At 38.9% G+C, this 19,189-nt stretch overlaps 1 protein-coding gene across 1 annotated transcript in view; it reads left to right on the forward strand.

Moving 5' to 3' along the window:
* Nucleotides 1-19,189, forward strand: part of LOC128814387 (connector enhancer of kinase suppressor of ras 2-like) — a 169,928-nt gene that overhangs the window by 87,491 nt on the left and 63,248 nt on the right. Inside the window, exons 6-8 of the mRNA XM_053990187.1 lie at nt 6,309-6,350; nt 8,994-9,113; nt 18,353-18,412. Coding sequence (XP_053846162.1) covers nt 6,309-6,350; nt 8,994-9,113; nt 18,353-18,412 — 222 coding nt within the window. The remainder of the gene's footprint in view (nt 1-6,308; nt 6,351-8,993; nt 9,114-18,352; nt 18,413-19,189) is intronic.

Genomic DNA, 19,189 nt, shown 5'->3' on the forward strand with positions numbered 1-19,189 from the left:
ACATCACTGCTTGCAAACTGCAATAGTAAAAATAACTGCAGCTCTAACATCAGCAGAAGAGTTGTTACAGCATTACCTCCCTCTTCTTTACATACTCTCATTTTTTGGGAGGGACAAGAAGATTTTTGGGCTTTGGGGATCCTCCTGGGTAGATTGAAGGATGGTGTGATGTTAAAAATAATCCATTTGCTCTTGAGTGGACGATTTCATGTCGGGTGATTTACCACCATGCAAGAGTTAAACAGAAGAATAAAGCCACAGTGGGAAACAGCTTAGCTACTGCTAACAGGTTGCTCCAGATTAAAATATGTGTGATCCAGAATGTTTTGGGGACAAGTTCCTAAAATACATACAAATACATCCAGAACATGCTGTGGCTTCTTCACTGAAAGGAGAGCCAGCAGCATGGAAGTTTTTAGGGATGAACACAAAAATATTCATAACATTGAAACAACAAAGTACAGAACAGATAATGGCAGCAGTGTTATCATCACTGACACTCATCAGTTAATTGTAATATACAACTCCACAAGTGCATAAAAATCATTTATCTGGTCTTTAGTTCTATGTAATAAATAGAATTATAGAATATCCTGAGTTGGATGGGACCCACCAGAATCATCAATTCTAACTCCTGACCCTGCACAGACACCCCAAAAATCCCACCCTGTGTCTGAGGGTGTTTTCCAAACACTCCTTGAAGTCAGCCTTGCTGTGACCCCTGTAAGAATAGAATGGAATGGAATATTATAATAACAGTCTCTGGCAGTGTCTGCCCCTGAAGTGAGACAAGAGGTGACACACAGGTACTGAAAGACTGAGGGTAAATTAGTTTTACAAATATTTACAATGAGCTGCTCCCCTTGTGAGCAGATAAAATATTGATGAGACAAAAGAGTGTTGCTGCAATATGTGGAGAGGTCAGAGAATGGGCAGGGCTGTCTTGCAATGAAGTAAAGGAAAAAGATGAGAGGGTTGGAGGAGGGAAAGCAAGAAGAAAGCTTAGCTTAAGCTCCAGTTTAGTAGGGACTTTAGGCTGGGCCTGTCTCCAGTGCAGAGGACTCCCCTGCCTGCCCCTGTGCTCTGCTGCCACAGATTTCCCTGCACCCTCCCAGCAGGCCAACCACAGAACTCAATTTCAAATGCTTTTTGGAGCAGTGATGGAGTAGTAGTTCTGAAAACTTTTTTATCCCCTCCACTTCAATTTTATATCAGTTCTTGGACCTAAAGAACTAAGGCTGATATGATAAATATGTCATTGTATTTTACACTATTATCCTTAATTTATAATAGTCAGCTTTATTCCTCCTGGAAATCTTGTCCTTTATGATTTTTGCAGCAGGAAACAAAGATCCTTTTTCTCTTTTCTTAGTTTAGAAATTCCTATGTCGGCATTTAATTATTTATGTATCTTTATTAAGCTTTCTCTTACAAGGTACTTATAGCACCAGGCTATTTTTGATTTACAGACTAAGCAAAATGAACTTCTCTACAGTATAAAAAGTCCAGATTCTGATTCTGTCCTTCAGCTGATATTGCACTTTGTTTGTGTGAGTTTGATTTTTCCCTGTGGTCCAGGTGAAAATAGAGTAATTTTGAATTGCTGCCTCCACTTCTGTTGTTCATGTCCCAGCTTTTGGCAGATGAAATTCTGTTCTCCTCTGCCAGCAATCGTTTGGTTCTTTATTTTTTCCAGTCCCACAGCTGTCCTCCTTTTGACAACTTAAAAACAATCTTTTAGCATAAACTCCAAGTCATTCCAAGCTGAAAAAAATGCATAGTTAGTGCATGGGTTATGCTTTAAAAATGCTTCAGGTTACAAATCAAGTTTTGTCTTTTCTTTATCTTATTGTCAGGTCTGGCTTGTTTGGTGGTTGTCTATTAAGTTCTTTTTATGTTATATTAAACTTAGCACCAGAAAGAGCAGATAAAACCAAATCAGTCATAGAGAAACATCTTTGCTGTCACTAAATCTGAGAAAAATTGGCCTTAATGTGTGAAAGCAGAAATGTCTCACCTCAACCAGAACTGCAGGCTCAGCTGTAGGCTGGAATATGAATTGAAAGGCATAACTAATAGAAACCTGGGTCTCAGATCCTTTCAGATGCTCCTTGTTTTATGAATTATATACATTTTAAATGCCTCGTTCAGCCAGTGTGAAAGTAGCAGTCAAGGGTACAGATCTGGCACATTAAGTGAGGAATGTCTTTGACATTTTGTGCAAATTGAACATGGTTTGTGTGCACAACTTGCAGCTGCCACTCCAGGTGAATTTTCTAACAGAGGACATTACCCTGGAACCTTAGTTTAATACAGAAAGTGCTTATGAATCTTCATGCTCAGATGTCCTGTGTGCTCTGAGTGACACAACCTTAGATCAAATTTATTTTTTATTTTATTATTATTATTTACATACCATGCAAATGCTATGATGAATAGTCACTTATTTAACTTTAAACAGCATCTGCTCATGCTGGTTAAAAGAAAACCTCATTCTCTAATTTTAGAGATTTACAGCTGTCCATTTCTCTTTGGAAATGTGCTTTTTTCTGCTCAGTTTTCTTAACCCTTTTGATCACTTTCACTAAGCTACTGTAAAAGAATTCTGCCATGTACAGAGCTGCAGAAACAGCCTGATTTTGAGGTGCAATGTCCCATCAAAATGTGTTTATGATAATATGCAAAAAAGCACATTAGAGCAGGGTATTGAGATGTTTGAGCTCTCTGCTGCCTTCAGCCCGAGTTACAGCTCAGGTTCAAGGTGCACTCACTCTCCTGCCTGCTCTGAAAAGGGATCCACCAGAATCTCTGAACTAAATTTGGGGTTGGTCATGATTTAGCACCAAGGCTGCCCTGAGGGAAAGACAGCTAGAGGAACTGGGGAAGAATAGCTTTGGATTTTTGTTTCTAAGATGCAGCCATTGGTTAATTTTTCATTAAGTAGGAAGAGTTCCCCAGTCCCAGAGGCAGCTGGGATTCTAATTTTTCCTCATTATGTCCAAGGTTTTGTAAATCTGATGTAGATGCTTTTGATACATGTGAAGAACAAACTTTCTCTCAGCAAAAAGAGTCTGTGTCTTACCAAAGGACGTCAGCACAACTCAGCCTAAGTTTTTCCAGCAAAAGCCAAACAAAATTTTGCTTGTTCTCCCCTTCATTACTGTCTAATTAACCTCACTGAGATAAATTCAGACACCTTATAATGGATTTTGCCCTATTTTTAGCCAAAGACTGTGTTTAGGATGAGGCATGGCTTTTCTGGTTTTTTCAAGCCATCTAGTTTGCACTGCAACTGATAGGAATTGTTGTTTCTTAGTAACTTCTGTGCCTGGTGTAAATTTTAAATTAGCCTCCCCTGAGGAGGTGGTTGGACCAGATAACCTCCAGAGGCCCCCTCCACCTGAGTTATCCTGTGATTCAGCAGCTGCCATGCAAAACCTGGGTGTTATTTTCAGTTTGAACTTTGCAGACTTCAGCTTTCAGCCCCTCCACCTTATTTTGCTTGCATTTGCTAAAGAACATTTAATCAAACATCTGTTCAGTCTTTTCTAAAAATACACTCTGATCAAGTCTCTACCTTTGAACCAAGTAAAATGAGTCAGTTCTGTGCACTTGCCATCGTATATTTGCCTAATTCCAGAGTGGTCTGTTTCTTTTGAATGTCTGAATTTTGGAAGTATTTAATTTTATGCATGCCAGCAATGTATTTGGAAATATGACTTTGTCATATCCACCACTCAAAGACTGCTGTGGAACTTTCCTGTGGTGTTGTGGTGGGAAATGCTCCTCTGTAGGGTTTTAGTTTCTTTTCAGTAGTTGACTTAACTCACACTGTTTTATAGAACTAAGTTAATGAACTCAATATTTCACAATTTTTTTTTTTTATGTTTTAGTTAACTGTCCTCAAGAACTTGCCATAAAATACTCTTTATGGTATCTGCAAAATTTTGTGGCACTTGCATTCTTTCCTTCTTTCAGAATTAGAAATTGAACTTCTGACTAGAGTGTGGGTGAGCACCAGTCCCACTGACCTTTTCTCTTTATGAATATGCAGAGGAGCAGTTTCACTTTACCAGAGACAAAGGGGGGCTGCACTTTCAATTTTGGACATTCAGGACAGTGCAGTCCTTGCCTGGTTTGCAACGCTGCTCCTGTGACTGGTTTTGTAATTCCTGGGTTTTATCCTCTTACAGAGGGAAAATAGAACACAGCCACTAATTTAAAGGTTATTTTAAACTTTAAGAACAAATATTTTTATCGTGTCATCTTGCTACTGGAGAACATAGAAAGAATGTGACTAGAACTATTATTTATTTTCTAAGAAAAATAGATCAACATCCTAAAAATGGTAGTCCTGGAAGATTATTTTTTTAATGAGATCCCTAGTGCATTGCTATGTATCAGAGAAAAAGAAATCAGAAGGATATTGTGACCTACATATCTTAATATTTTAGTGTAACACTGCAAGTGCTTTTAACCTCTCAGTTAAACTAGTCTGATGTATTTTAAAAAGAAGTCAATATGCATCTATTTTGGAAGGAATCCCAAAGCCATTAACATTTTTCATGCTAATGTAATCTTGAATGTGCATCATAAGTAGAGCTAACATTAATTCTGCTCTACAAAACAGTACAATTTCAGTTTTACTATACATAAGTCTTCTATTCTTTGACCTGAAGTAATTAAGTTTGTTCAGAGGGAGGTTCAAATTGTATTTCTAGCACAGAAATTAAAGAAATAATTTAGACAGGAACATTAGCTCTGGAGTCAAGCTGGAAGCCCTGCTGTGATCGTTTTGTTCTCTTGGTACGTGGAGGGTTAAAAGGAGATGGTGGATGAGCTGTTTGAAGTGTGCAAAACTTGTAGGGAAAACTGCCTTGGGCATTGCCAGCCAAACTGACTAATTGAATTTTTTTTTGTGCTCTAGAAAATAACAGTATGAATACAGAGGAAACATCAAAGGGATGCTTGACCATGAAATGCTAATATAAATTCTTCTGTGTTGCTTGATGCTCTCAATCTTCTGATTTTGACTTTCTTATTCTGTAGCAATATTCTTTAAACTGTAGTCACTTAGAAATTAATTTCTCCACAGGAGCAGCAATCCTCCAAAATAAATATTGACCTTGAGAGCTGAGGGAGGGGCAGTTCCTTGGGCTGAGGGTTTGGAGCAGCTGCCTCAGATGGGCTCAGGGAAAAAAATCCTCGAAGGGACACCCAAGGGACAAGGTTTGGGAGCTGGATGGAACAGCCAAGGGTTTGGGCTGCTGGAAGAGGGGAGCAGAGACCTCCAGAGGGTGTCCCAGCCCAAACTGAGCTGGGGTGCATGCAGGGAACAGGGAATGAGGGGGTTGGAATTCGTGCGAGAGCTGAAGCAATTCATTCTTGTTGCTAATATATTAAGATGCAGTAAAAAGAGGAAATCTTGGGAAGTACAGGGAATCTTAAGCTGCTTGAAGGGATATCGCAGAATATTCTGAGCTGGAAGGGACCCAAACATCAAGTCCAACTCTTAGGATAAAACCCCCAGCCTTGATGTTGCCATCTCCAGGCTCCGACCAGCTGAGGGAATCTCAAGTTACTTGAAGGGACATTTCAGGTATTACCAGTAAGGTAAATTTTACTTGGAAACTTATTTAAGGGAAAAAAAAAAACTAAACAAACACAGTTTTTTTAAATAATCCCATATCTTGTTTTGTAGAAAGTCTTTTCCAATGTGGAAGAGCCCTTGGAGAAGGATTTAACAATTTCCCAACATGATGAGAGGGAGCCAGGCCAGGGCTTTCCTCAGAGGGAACCAAGGCTTGGGGAGACCCTGTTCTAACCTCACTCTGCTTGGAAGAGATATTTTCCTTTTTATTTTATATTTTAGCAGAATATAAGCTGAGATTTGTGGTGGCAGGAGGAGGTGGGGCAGAGCTGCAGGGGATGGGTCAAACCCCTTTGCCATGGCTGTGCCTCAATTTCCAGAGGGTCACACTGAGGGAAATTTCAAACATTAATAAGTAATAGAGGCAGTTCAGCAATTTGTATCGTTTGTTTCATGAAAGAAAAACAGTATTTTAACCCCTGTATAATAGCACTAAAGTAAAAAGCAAGGTAAGGGTGACACTGGAATTATGGAGTGTAAGATTGATTATTCTTAAAATGATAGCTAAAATAGGAAATTGACTACTCCAAAAGTAACAAGTCTTAAGGTTCATCAGGAATAAGTTATGGATTGTTAACAGCATAAAACTTTCTTTCATTTCTTAACAGGAAATTTAATGTGACATTCATTTAATTGGTTTTGTTCTGCTTTACCACAGGATTGTACGGTGTATGAAACAGAAAATAAAATTCTTCATGTGGTAAGTAATTCTGCTTTGGTATTCTCTATTTTTACCCCACGCAAGGAAATTAATTCTTCAAAAAATAAGGCTGCTATAGGAAAATAAAGTTCCTTACTCTTTGGCATAATTTCTGATGAATTATATCAGTTGCTAAAAATTAAAGTTCCCCACAGTAATGCTCTCTGTTATAGCTACAGTTAATTACAAATACAGAATTATTGGTTTAGGTTTAGAAGCTGCACAATATTCTGTAGAGTTAATATTCCTACCAGAAAGGCTGGTCAGGGCCATGGACCTGGTGCATCACTGGTTGTCAGACTGAGCATTTTGTGCCTTCAGAACTCAAAGAAATCTGATGACAGAGGGGAGTGGGAGAATCTTATTCAAGATTATTGATTAGATATTGGCCTTTAAGTTCAAATACTTTGTTTTCCTGGTACCAGCACAGAAACCTGTACTGACATGAGATAAAGCCTGCGGTGAAAGGGAACTCTCAAAGGATTTACAAGTTCAGATAAGCTTTTGACAAGCTCTGCCCAAATGCCTGACTTTTTTTTCTTCTTTTTTTTTAAAGCCTTTTGCACATACTCTGCTTCCAGCAGGGATTAAAATCTGTCATAAAACATTGATGTGCTGTTAAATTTAGAAAGTGTGCAGTGACTTTTAGAGGAAAAAAAAAAAAAAAAGCTTACTATAGCAAACCTGGGTATGAATAGAACTTTTAAAAGCACCTGATACCTTCTGGGACTTGGGGTGTGTACACACGCATATAATTATAATATAATATAATATAATATAATATAATATAATATAATAATGTAATGTAATGTAATGTAATGTAATATAATATAATATAATATAATATAATATAATATAATATAATATAATATATATATTATATATATTATATATATTATATATATTATATATTATATATTATATATTATATATTATATATTATATATATTTTAAATATATTCATATTTATATTTATAGTTACATATTTTCACCTTTTAGCCCACAGTTCTAACTGTGGCAGGGACACCTTCCACAAACCAGGTTAATTTGATTGAAAACTTCTTGGTTGTTGATTTTACTACAAAAAGTATTCTCATGAGGCAACTCTAAGGTTAAAGCATTACAGTAGAAAGTAGAAAGTGTTGCTCTCTCTGGGGCTTAGTCTGCATCTGATCTGGGAAAATGCTCTCAAATGTTGAGGCATAGAGAGGTTTTCAGTTGGAAATTTTGGTAATATCTTGATATGGCAGTGGTCCAAAAGCTGGATGAAGAAGGTACTCCCACACAGGGGCACCCACTACACTGGAGATTTTTGCTATTCTTGAGTTTCTCCATCCCTGCTGGGAGAAGATGAGACCCAAACTCTGCTCAGGGGTTCTGGCCCCGAGCTGAAACTGCTTGAAATATTTGTGGAAATGGTGACCTTTAGCTGCAGGCACACTCACCTCAGTGGGATGCCTTGCATCTTGCAGCTGGTACAAAATCCAGATGCCACAGCCTGGGCTCCAGAGCTGCCCTTGGATTTCCACATGAGTAACTGCACAGTGAATGGAAATCCAACCTACAAATTTAAGCAGTTAACTTATTCATTGTGACAACTTTACTTGTTTAACTTCTGTGGATAGTGTCAAATGAGATATTAGAAAGCCTCATGGTTTTGCAAATGCCTGAAACAAAACTTCCCTGAAGGGATTTCACTGGAATTTGCTATAATTAGGAAAAATGAGAGTACAGTCCCCAAAGCAAAATAGATGCACACAGCACAGCCTTGACCAGAAACCCATCCTGAAATTCTGTTAAATGAATTCTTTCAAACGTTTTTAGGCACAGACTTTTTGAAGGAGTGTGCTCTAAGCAGCACACAGAAATCTGGGAATAAATCTTTCCACTGAATGTTGTCTGAGAGTTCAGCTCAGCTCCTCTCTGACCTACAAACTTTGCTTTGACAGATGGGGTGAATTCGTCAGCCCCACTGCTACTGTCCATGCAATGGGGCTCCAGCTTTGAGGGTGTTTCTGTGGATGTGCATTAAGATTTTGAGATCTTTAGCTGGAAGGCAGGATAACAAAATCATTGCATAGTTGTGGTGATGTAGAATATCAGTTAAAGGCTGTGTTCAAAGATGCATAAGAATTTTACTTCAGGAAATGGGTTAATTAAGGCACTTCTCTGCCAGGGTAATTTTTAACAAAGGAAATTTTCCAAGTTGAAGAGCAGAATTCACCTAATTGTCACAGTTGGTAGGGATGATGTCATGATTTGGTAGCCAAAATAGGTTATTCAGTTGTATAAGACATTTATTTTGACATATTTCACTCAACTCCCATTGTATTTATAATCATAATGGATAAAGTTCATTGGATTTGTTCTTTTGTCTTTAAAGTGCACATGGTTGGAGTGGAGAAGATAATTTAGAGATGTTCTTCTACAGCAGAACTGTACATGCATGTGCAGTTCCTTGACATTTATGGATATTTTCTGTTCCCTTAACCACTTGCCCTTGGCTTTCATACACCTGTAATTTTTACAGTGCTAAGAATTAAAATTATCTGTTTATTGTTGGTTAGCTCTTAGAATAAGAACTTCTTCACTTGTAGCTGCAGTTGGATACGAGGGATTCTATTGCCTTGTTTTCCTTTGCAGTGTAAAACCCTGTCTGGGATTTGTGACCACATCATTTCCCTCTCTTCTGACTCTCTGGTGTCCCAGTCTGCACATCTCGAGGTCGTTCATCTCACCAGCATCATGCCCAGTGAGGGGTTGGTAAGTAGCAAAGCACTTTCAAGTTTAGCTCTTAGAATAACCAGCACAAGCCTCAGTTCTTCGGGGTGATTTGGTTTTTGAATTTATCAAGAAATTAAAATGTATTTTCATGCAATATCCTAATTTTTTTGGCAAGCTGAGTCAGATTTCTGAAGGTGGTTTAATTGACATTTATCTAAACAAAGGGATTGTTTGGGGTTTTTTCAAATTAAAACCTGTTTTATCTAGGGCTTCATGTGTAACTGTATGAGTGTTAAATCTGTGATCCTTTGACAGCCAGATTGCAGTTTTTGGAATGTACTGAAATAATCCCCAAATGCAAATACATACAAATAAATTTAACTAATGTAATTCATGTGATTTCGAAATGATTAGTGAAAGGTCTGTGCCTTGGACCTGCATAAATGGAGTTCTATGCCTCCTTAATGATCAGTTCAAATAAAACTTTCAAAACTATCATCCCAGGAACAAAATAAATCTCTTTTATTTGTAAATTGTTGCTCACTGAGCAGCCTGGTTGGACGGCTCTGGACATCCCAGCTGCTCTGCACTGGTGGTGGGTCACAGCAGTGAAACGTCCTGCAAGAACAATTTCAGAATTATTTGGCTACAGCTTTCAAATATTAATGCACTGATATGTTTCTTTGGGACAATGGATTTTTGTGACATTTTAGTGGTTGGTGGGTAAAGATTTCTGCCTCCCCTCTGTAGTCCCTTACTTTGCAACCATTTGATATTGTGGGCTGTAGGAACATAAGGGTTGTGCTTGGGAACCTGAGACCCCAAAGAAAGCTGGAGTGGAAGGTGGCACTGCAGGCACTGGGGTGTTCTCACTGGCTCTCCTCAAGAGCCAGGATGCTTTTCCCAGCACAGTCTCCTAGACTGCCTCCAGCTGCCTTCTCAGAATTCTTTTTATTTTTATTTTCTCCCTACAAGAAGAGTAATTCAGGAATGTTGCTTCTGGGTTGAAGGAAGCAGTTGTAGGAGGTAAAATAAGGGGGAAGTGGGGAGTGAAATTGGCAGCCACGAGGCTTATCCACAGAAAACCCCCAAACTGACAAATCAAAATCCACTTGAGTGCCACTCTACACCTTGTGACATGTTTCCTGTTTGTAATTCAGCGTGATTTACAGATTTTAAATTTCTGTTAGTTGAGACACATTGTATTATTTCAACATCTTCCCCTTTGTTCTGACATTGAATAGCGACAAACGTCATATGCAAATACTGTCAGAGTTACAAGGGCATAATTACTCTGAGGTATGCATATTAATCTGAGAATGACATATTTTAATAACATGAGGGGGTGTTGTGTGACTGCACAAGTTTACTTTATTCTTAGGCTGATTTAGTCAACAAAGAACATTACCACAGCATAAAGCACATTCAATTTTAATTCCGTGGCATCGCAGATGCTCAGCCCAGTGTGTAATCCTGAACACAGATACAATTCCCTCGCCGTGCTGCTGCATCCTTATGGCCAAACGTGTTCCCTTTATGGCCCAGTTTCCCCTCTAGGTCTGATTTCTGGGTTAGTGCAGGGTACCCAGGAAATACAGGTCAGTACATTTGCTGTGAATGTCCCAGTGCTTTTGACTTGCTATAGGATTACTACACCCTGCAGGCCAGCCCTTTGCATGGCTTTCCTTTCTATGCAGAAATGGGATGTGTTTCTGCTGGTCTAATTAGGGGAAAGTTCATTATCAGTGCTGCAGAGAAGGTGAACACAGAGCTGCATTTTCCTCAGAGATGATGGAGCACCGCAAGCAGGGCTGGGTGCTGCTGATGCTTCCCATGCAGTGATGGCTCTGCATCTAGGACAGGGGGTAGGCTGGTGGAGGACAGGAGAGGAATCTACCCCAAAAATAGCATTTCCTGTGGGGAGCTGAGATTTCCTGGTGTGCAGGCTGGGGCAGGTGTCTGTCAGGAGCTCTTGGCAGGAACTGCCCATAAAGAGCTGGAGTGTGATTTGAGCTGTGCAGTGGCCAAGGTGAGAGCTGCTGGATGGGATTTGGGGACTTTCCTGTGGTTCACATCCCCCTTTTTTCCTGGTAGAACTTGAGGAGCTGTGCTGGAATGGTCCTGGCTGGATGGACTGGGGCTGCAAGAACCCCCGTGTGGTTCTCCATCCACGATGTGCCCGTGAGTTAAGAGCCAACAAAAGGGCAGGGAGTGGGCACTGCTGACAGAGGACATGAGACAAATACTGCAATCAAAATTGCCTGGCAATTTGTCCTTTTTCCCCCCCTTTTTTTTTTCCTTAGATGAAGTGAAATCACAGTGAATAAGTGAGTTTTCTGTGCCTAATTGTGAAGGCGCTGTAACGTGTTAGGTTGGAAAGTTCCTTGTAATCAATTTTGCTGACACTGTGTTCTGTTTAGAAGAAAATATGAAAAAGGACTATAAATGGGAATAAAAGAAAAATCATGTGAAAAGGAAAAGAAAACATTAATCAGAATCAAATATAGAACAGAGTAATGAATTACAAATGGCTTTCTCATGATTGTATAGAGGATTTTTTCCACAGGATATCTGCTCCATTCAAGAGAGAAATGAGCACTATTCAGTGAATGGAAAGTATTCAGAGTTCCATTTTTATCCTTATCATTCAGTGTAGGGGTTGAGGCCTGATTTACCACACTCCAGCTAAGCTCTGCAGTCCCCGGAGTTACTAATTTCATCGTGAGTTGTTTTATTTATTTTTTATATGGCCTTCCTGAGTGCTTCACAGACACTAATTAATTCATCCTCACAACACACTTGTGAAAAGGATACTGTAATTTTAGTTTTAGAGGTAGGAAGCTAATGAACAGCAGTTGGTGTCAAAATCACCAAAAATGTGTTTTTCAAGAGCGGCTTACTGTACAAATTTTCAGAACATTTGTTACCTTTATAGCATAAATTTAAAACACAGGCTCTCTTGGGTTTAAATGTAGCTCTAATTTTCAGAGCTACTGAGAGCAGGGTTCATCCAGGGTTGGCACCTAGAAAACAAACACAATTATTTGCCATTGGAGAAAAGTGTGTTGTATTGTAAATCACACAGATTTATGAGAGAATTCAGTTATCTGGAACGATATTCAGCTGACTAAATTATGAGTCTTCCCACGTTTGCAAAACTCCATTTGCAAAATTTTTATTACGTGTCTTCTAATTTCTTCCCCAAACGAGCCAGGAATCCTGTTGACATTGCATAAGCTCCCACATAAACAGAATTAATTTCCAGGTCCAAGTCCACACAGTTGCTGCACGGAGTCAGAACTCCTGCAGGGCAGTGTCTGTGTGTTTAATTGTGTAAATAAATTCTGGATCATAAAGCATTTTCACAAAGGGACTCTAAGTCTTTGGAATGTGCATTTTCAGTTCTAGCATTTTCGAACTTTCCCTCTGTGCTTTTATGAGCTTAATGTCACCCTTTTTTTTTTTTTTTTTTTTTATCCCTCTCTAAAATACCTTCTTTGCATTCAGCTTTATTAAAGCCTGGCCTTATCTGCAGCCCTCCCAGGACACTCTGTGTGCTGTGCTTCCCTGGCACTTTGCTGGACGAAGGAATTTGCATTGGGAACACTCGGTTTGGAGTCAGTTCCAGGTCCTGGGGACTCTCTTTGCATCCTGATCTCTGTGGGCATTTGTTGGCCTCCAGAAATATATTGGGATTTATTCTTCTCTTTTTCCATTCTTTCCCCAGCTTCACTGGTCAAATTGGTTCCTCCTTTTCCCTATTTTGCCACTGATTTTTCAGTGGCAGATACTGAAACACCCTCCGTGTATTTTCTAGTTCATTTTGAAGTAACATTAAGGATTGTAAAGCACTTTTTTTCCTGAATTGTAGTACTGGGTATGGTAATACCATTAATATCTGAAGTGCACAGCATAACCAGCACAAACAAGATGTCTGGAAGGCGAAGCTTTGTTTCAAACAATCAATTTGACAAACTTCAAATAAATTCCTGCACTAAAAAAGTATTAAATTGTGAGAATCACCGTTAGCTCTGGCAGAACATGCAGACATAAATTTTTAGGAAATCGAATAGAATAAAATAACTTTGTGATTTAAGAAAATTGCCTCCCCACTTTTAATTTTTTGGCTTGATGGATCCACAATAAGCCCTTGAGCCAGGAGTTTGGGTTGCTGTTGGCAGCTCCTGAGTTTGCTGCTAAATCCTTGGGGATGAAGGCTGATGAAAAGCTAGAGAACCTTGCTATGATTTACCTCCTCCTATGCCCAGAGCCAGCTTTGGAGCAGTTTTGCTGTCACATAAACAGGCAGCATTTTATTGGAGATTTTATAGATACAGAATGGGATCATAGAATGGTTTTTGAGGTTTGGGGCTTTTTTCCCCCCCTCCTGCTCTTGAATGATTGGGGATTGTCCATAGTGAGAGATTATTACAGCCAGTATTATTTCAGATGAAACTATTTTTTTTTTAATCTTCTGAACTTGATGTCCAGCTCATATACCCAGAGACCCTTCTGTGTAACATGCAGCTTTAATCTTATTTGATGAGATTAATGATTCCTCCTAAGCAGGAGATTCTAAACGGGGAGGCAGCTGGGGTTTTGTTGTTTGCATTTGTATCTTCTGATGTCTGTGGAATGTTTTCTTCTTTCCTTCTGGAATAAAGGAGGACTTTTATCCCTCTTCCTTTCACTTTTTTATTCTTTTTCTCTCTGTTGTCTGGGCTTCCCCCCTGCTGATAGAAGCAGAAGAATCAGACCCACTTTAATTAAGATGTATGTTGCTAATATCCAGAGCCCTCTTAATTTTTCTGCAGAGGGAACTTTTACTGTTTCATTCTGAGAATTTAAGGAAAGCAAAGATTTTTATTTGTAAAAATAAAAATTTTTATGAAACCAGATGTGTAATGTTGGAAAAACAATAAAGCTGAACAAACAGCCAAGCTTTCAGATGCACAGAACCTTCTTTATGAAGGATTATTCATCTATCCAGTGTCCAGCTACCCTTTCAAATAGTGCTTCTCTTTCTCTGGCATTTGTGATTTAAGGTGATGGAAGCCAATCTCTCCCATTTTCACAAGAAAGAATTGCAAGGTATGCAAGAAGAAAAGGTAGAATATGAAGGCAGCTTTTTTTATGGGAATATGCCTGGCCTAAAACTGTCAGGGTGTTCATCTAATTATTTCAAATTATTTTTAAAGGCTTACAGAAACTTGACAAATTTCCCTCATGCTTGACATATAAAGGTTCTCATAGCCTAAAAGCCCAAACAAACCCAAATTTTCTTATACAGAAGAATAAAATAAGTTACTCTCTTAAGTATTTTGAGAGGTGGAAGTTGTCTTGCAGGAAGGAAAGTAAAGGTGTTTAAATTTGGGCAAAGGACTGCAACATATAAGGCAGAAAAAAAATTTTTGAGAGGGACTTTTAATGGTATGAAATTTAAACAAAAAACTCCATCACCTTCTCAAAGCACTATCATGGTATTCATTTAAATGCATTTGTGTAACTTTGATAGTTGAAATAAGATTAAAGAACCGTTTTTTATGGGGCAAAGATCAAGGGGTGTAAGAGTTCCCTGATCATTTGTGGCATAACAAATCTGCATCTTTGCTGTCACTGCTTGCCTGTGCTGGAATAATTGTTGACACTTAAAAACACACTGCTGTCATTATATCCTGTTAATTAACCAGATGATTCTGCAAGAAAATTTTCAAGGAAATTCCCCTGACAACTGGATATGCTGTTTTCTGGGGAAAAGTATCTTCAAAATGGGGTTTTAAATGGTTGATGCCTTCCCATATGTTTTCAAAGGTCAGATTTTAATTAAAAACCTTTAATTCACTTTGTCACTAGGGGACAGTGGCAGTTACTCAGAAACAGCCAGGATTCTTGATTTGATGCCTGAGAAACATTTCCTTGTTCTGTAACATAGGTCAGTGTCATTCTTCAGAGTTTATGCCTGACACATCAGTTATTAAAGAGCAACTATTTATTTCTAAATGTTCACCAGTCTGAGCCATCTTCTCAGAGGAGAATCCTTGACTCTTGCCTTATCTCGAGATAAGGGGTACAGCTTGTTATTCTTTTCTCTGAGATCATTGTTGACATTCCAGAATAAACCAGAGAGACTAAAACCCCATTCTTGGAAAAAAAAAAAAAAAAGAGAGATTAATAATTTTTAAAAAGGACTCCAGTGATATTTCTAAGGGCAGGAAACAGACTGGCAAGGGAACAGAAGGAAAGCTGGGGACTGAGTCACTGGGATGGACAGGACAGAGCAGGTTGTGACAGGGAAGGACATGGTGGGACAGGAATGGACATTGCTGAGTTTGCAGAGCAGGAGGAAGGCAGACAGAGCTGGGTGGAGAGGGCAGCAGTGGAAACTGGAAGGAAAGAAGCAGGAGAATCCTCCGTGCCAGGTGTAGGTGCCACTCCAGCAGGGTCTCTGCCACACTGGCCAAACCTCTGCATGTACCTGGCCACTCGAGGTGACCAAACAATTCTCTGGATATCCCTGCCCAAGCTGAAACATATGAAGTAAAAAAAAATTAATATAAGAACTTTGATTTTTTTTTTTTTTTAATGTAGAATAATCTTTCCAGCTTTTCAGGTAAATATATGTCAAGGGGATGCTCTGCTCCTGTAATGGTCAACAAGAAACAAGCTCATTATTTTTCTTTTGGGAAAACAAGGATGGAAGCTCTCTGTAGGATAATTTGAAGGCTATGAGTCATTCACTAAAATTGTTTATTTTTTTATATATTCTTAAATTTTAATAACTAGGATGAAAGAGCAGCTAACAAAATGTAGGGTAATTCTGTGTGATTAGTCAGGTTTTATGACTCTCCAATGGCATCTGTTAAGAGAAAAAATTATAATTTGATTTTTTCCAAAAATACATAGAGATTAACAAGAGTCTAAGAACTTTAGGAAGAAATAAGTGGTAAAACTTAGTGAAAAGTTTAGCACTCTGTCCTCTTGTGGCCTTCAAGATTTTAATCTGTTGGGTTTTTTGAGCGGGGAATGAATCTTGTCAAAGCAAGTGGGGTGTTAGGACTGTGATATTAAATTTGATATAAAAGTGTGGCTGGAAATGTGTTCCTGAGGTTGATCAAGTGCTAAAAGAGCAGGAATGTTGTGCAATGTTCTCGTGAAAAGTTCACCGTGGAAATTCAGCATAACTCACACTAGATGGGCAAAATTTCTGCTCCAAGTTTTTAATGGAGATTTATAGTAAAATGTGGCAAACCCCGGCTCAGGGAAGAAATGCTGATGTTTGGCTCCAGATCAGAAGCCTGAAGGATTGCTTTATTAAAACTATCCTATATGACATTAATATTCTATTTAAAGAGATACTACACTATTCTACACACTCACTTCTCACTCCCCTCTCTAACTAACTCCAACTCGTGACTCTGCTGAGCCCGAGCCACAGCTGGACCCCACTGGTCACTGACCCCAAACAACCTTCACCAGAATCCAGCCCAGCAATCCCTGCAGGTGAACAATCTCCACACCACATTCCACATGGGGAAAACAAAGCAGCAGAGATAAAGATTGTGTTCTCTTCTTCTCTCTGTGCTTCTCCTGAGAGACAGAATGATGTCCAGAGAAGGTGAATGTCACAGAGATTCCCCATCCCATTGTCCACGGGAGCCTTCAGTTTTCCAGGATCCTGTTTGTGTCCTTGAGTTGGCAAAGAGAACTTTGTCCTTGAAGGGACCACAGAGACAGCAGAACAGATAAAATTAAACAGCTCTAAAGAAGGAAATTCTGAAGGGTTCACCAGCAGCTTCTTTCTTCCAACTAATCCCATTTTGTGAAGCTGATTTCAAGACTGGCAAGATTTAATTTGGATCTTCGGTTTTTACAAATGAAATAGTTTATAAAGTAGACTAATGTAGGAGAACAACAGAGATGGGGAGTAAAATCTAAAGCAGAGTTTCCTATGCAAAAGAGTTAAGCAACCAGCCAGCAATCAGGTTTGGACAATCTTTATTTTTAAGGTTTCAATACATTTAAATCTTGCTGAAATGGAATTAGTTTACATTAAGGTAGAAGTTACGTTTTCCCATGAAAAATCCAAACAGACCCAGCTAGAGGAGGTTACTCAGGGCCTCATCCAATCACAATTTGATAATCTCCAAATCAGAGATTCCACAGCTTTGCCAGTCTGTTCCAGTGTTTTATTTTCCTCATGGTAAAACTAAAAGAAAAACTCCTTACCAGAGTTCCAACTTGTCTTTTGCTTCTCATCCTCCCACTGTCAGGAAGAGTTTGGCTCCATCCCATCTTCCAGTTTACTTGTGGAGAGCAATATCACCTAAACTCTGGAGGACTTTCAAGTTCTGGGTTTTTCTCGAGGGGTTGGGAGGTGGTGTTTGTGTGCCCCACCCTGCCTGAAGATCTCCATTAGCATTCAGGAATCTGGAAATTGTTTTCTCTTGACAAAATGTTCTTGGTTATTGCTGGGGACTCTACAAGCTTTGGGGCTGGCAGCACAAGGTGATGCAGAACTATTGAAAGAATAATAAATCAGCAGCACAATGTACCAATTAGATTAATTAGATTTCCAAATGTGATGGATAACTGTGCTGTGTGAAGAGATGGGAAGCTCTGACCTGGCTCCTGAGAGGGAAGCACAGGAGCCACTGAGCCTCCCTGACATTTGGGGCTGTGAGTGTGTTCAGCTCCACAGATCCCTGCTCTGGTTGTCTTTCTCTATCTTGTCAGTCGCCTCCTTGAAGGAGAATTCTTGATGGACTAATTACAAAGCTCCTGTTAGTTCACTGAGCTCATTTCCCCCCATAAATTAGCAATATGAGCACTGACTCCTGTCTTTTCTGAGTTAGGCTCTGCCTTCGTTTTTACTGAATCAGGAACTCTTTGAAAATGGGGCATTTCAGTTTAAAAACTACTCCTGCTCATGATTTCAGTTTCAATGCTTCTTTTATGTCACCTGTAATAAAAAGAGATCTTGTTAAATATTTCAAATACTGAATAGACACAAGATTTTATGCTGATGCTCAGTGTTGAACTCTGTTCACAAGCTTTACAATAAAAAAAAAAACATTAAGTGGGAAAACTCTGCTATTTATAGTGGTCTGGCTATAGATCTGTTAAATCTAGATTTGCAAATGTTAATTGACCACAGCTCTTTCTAGTCTGTTCAAATGTTATGGTCCTTAGAGCAAATCTATTATTTTAATTATCATGCAAATGTCCTGTATTTGTTGCCTATAAAATATTAATTACCCTTTTTGCTCTTTATTTTCCAGGGAATGTATATCAAATCAACATATGATGGACTACATGTAATCACAGGAACAACAGAAAATGTAAGATTTTTTCTTTTAAAATGCTTTCATCGTGCTTACAATTATTTTCTGTGTATCTGCAGTGCATTTTGTAATATGTAAGCTTGCCTTAAACCAAGCCACTTTTTATTAATATCTTTTTTCTTTCTTTATGTATATGTATCATATTACCTTTGCAAAGACTTAGTACCCTTGAACATAGATATAGAAGTGCTGCTGTGTTGGAATTATTAATAACTAATGCTATAATAAAGGAATTCTCAAACTTCTGCCCTCAGTGATTCCTCAAATACTCCTTTCTAACAAGATTCACACATTTTCTGGCACAAGTGGTTTCCTTTACATTAAGTACATTATATTTTATGTTTTCTATCATTTGTAGTAAATATACAAGAAGAGATCAATTATAATTTTCATTGTAACCCCAGAGGTATTAAAAAACCTGAACTAAAATCACAGGGAGTTTTGCAGCTCAAAGAACTATGTGAGGTTTGAGGGGACACTCAAGAGTGTGGCGGGAACAGCAGCACAGCTTCTGAACATCCTCCTTGTTCCTCAACGTGCAGTTCATAATTATAAATTTGAAATCATTAAATTGACTTCAACTGCTGCCATCTAATTACTGTGACAGGCTTCATAACACGACCCTTCTGGTTCTCATCTTGTCTTCCAGTCACTGTTCCCCACCCAGGCTCGGGTCTGCTCAGAGCTCAGAGCTGGGCAAGTGACAAGTTTAGATTTTATACAGCTGATATTGAAATGATGGATTGCTGATGCCCAAGGAACATCAAATGAGCT

This window comes from Vidua macroura, chromosome 14 (assembly GCF_024509145.1).
Source record: "Vidua macroura isolate BioBank_ID:100142 chromosome 14, ASM2450914v1, whole genome shotgun sequence".
NCBI lineage: Eukaryota > Metazoa > Chordata > Aves > Passeriformes > Viduidae > Vidua > Vidua macroura.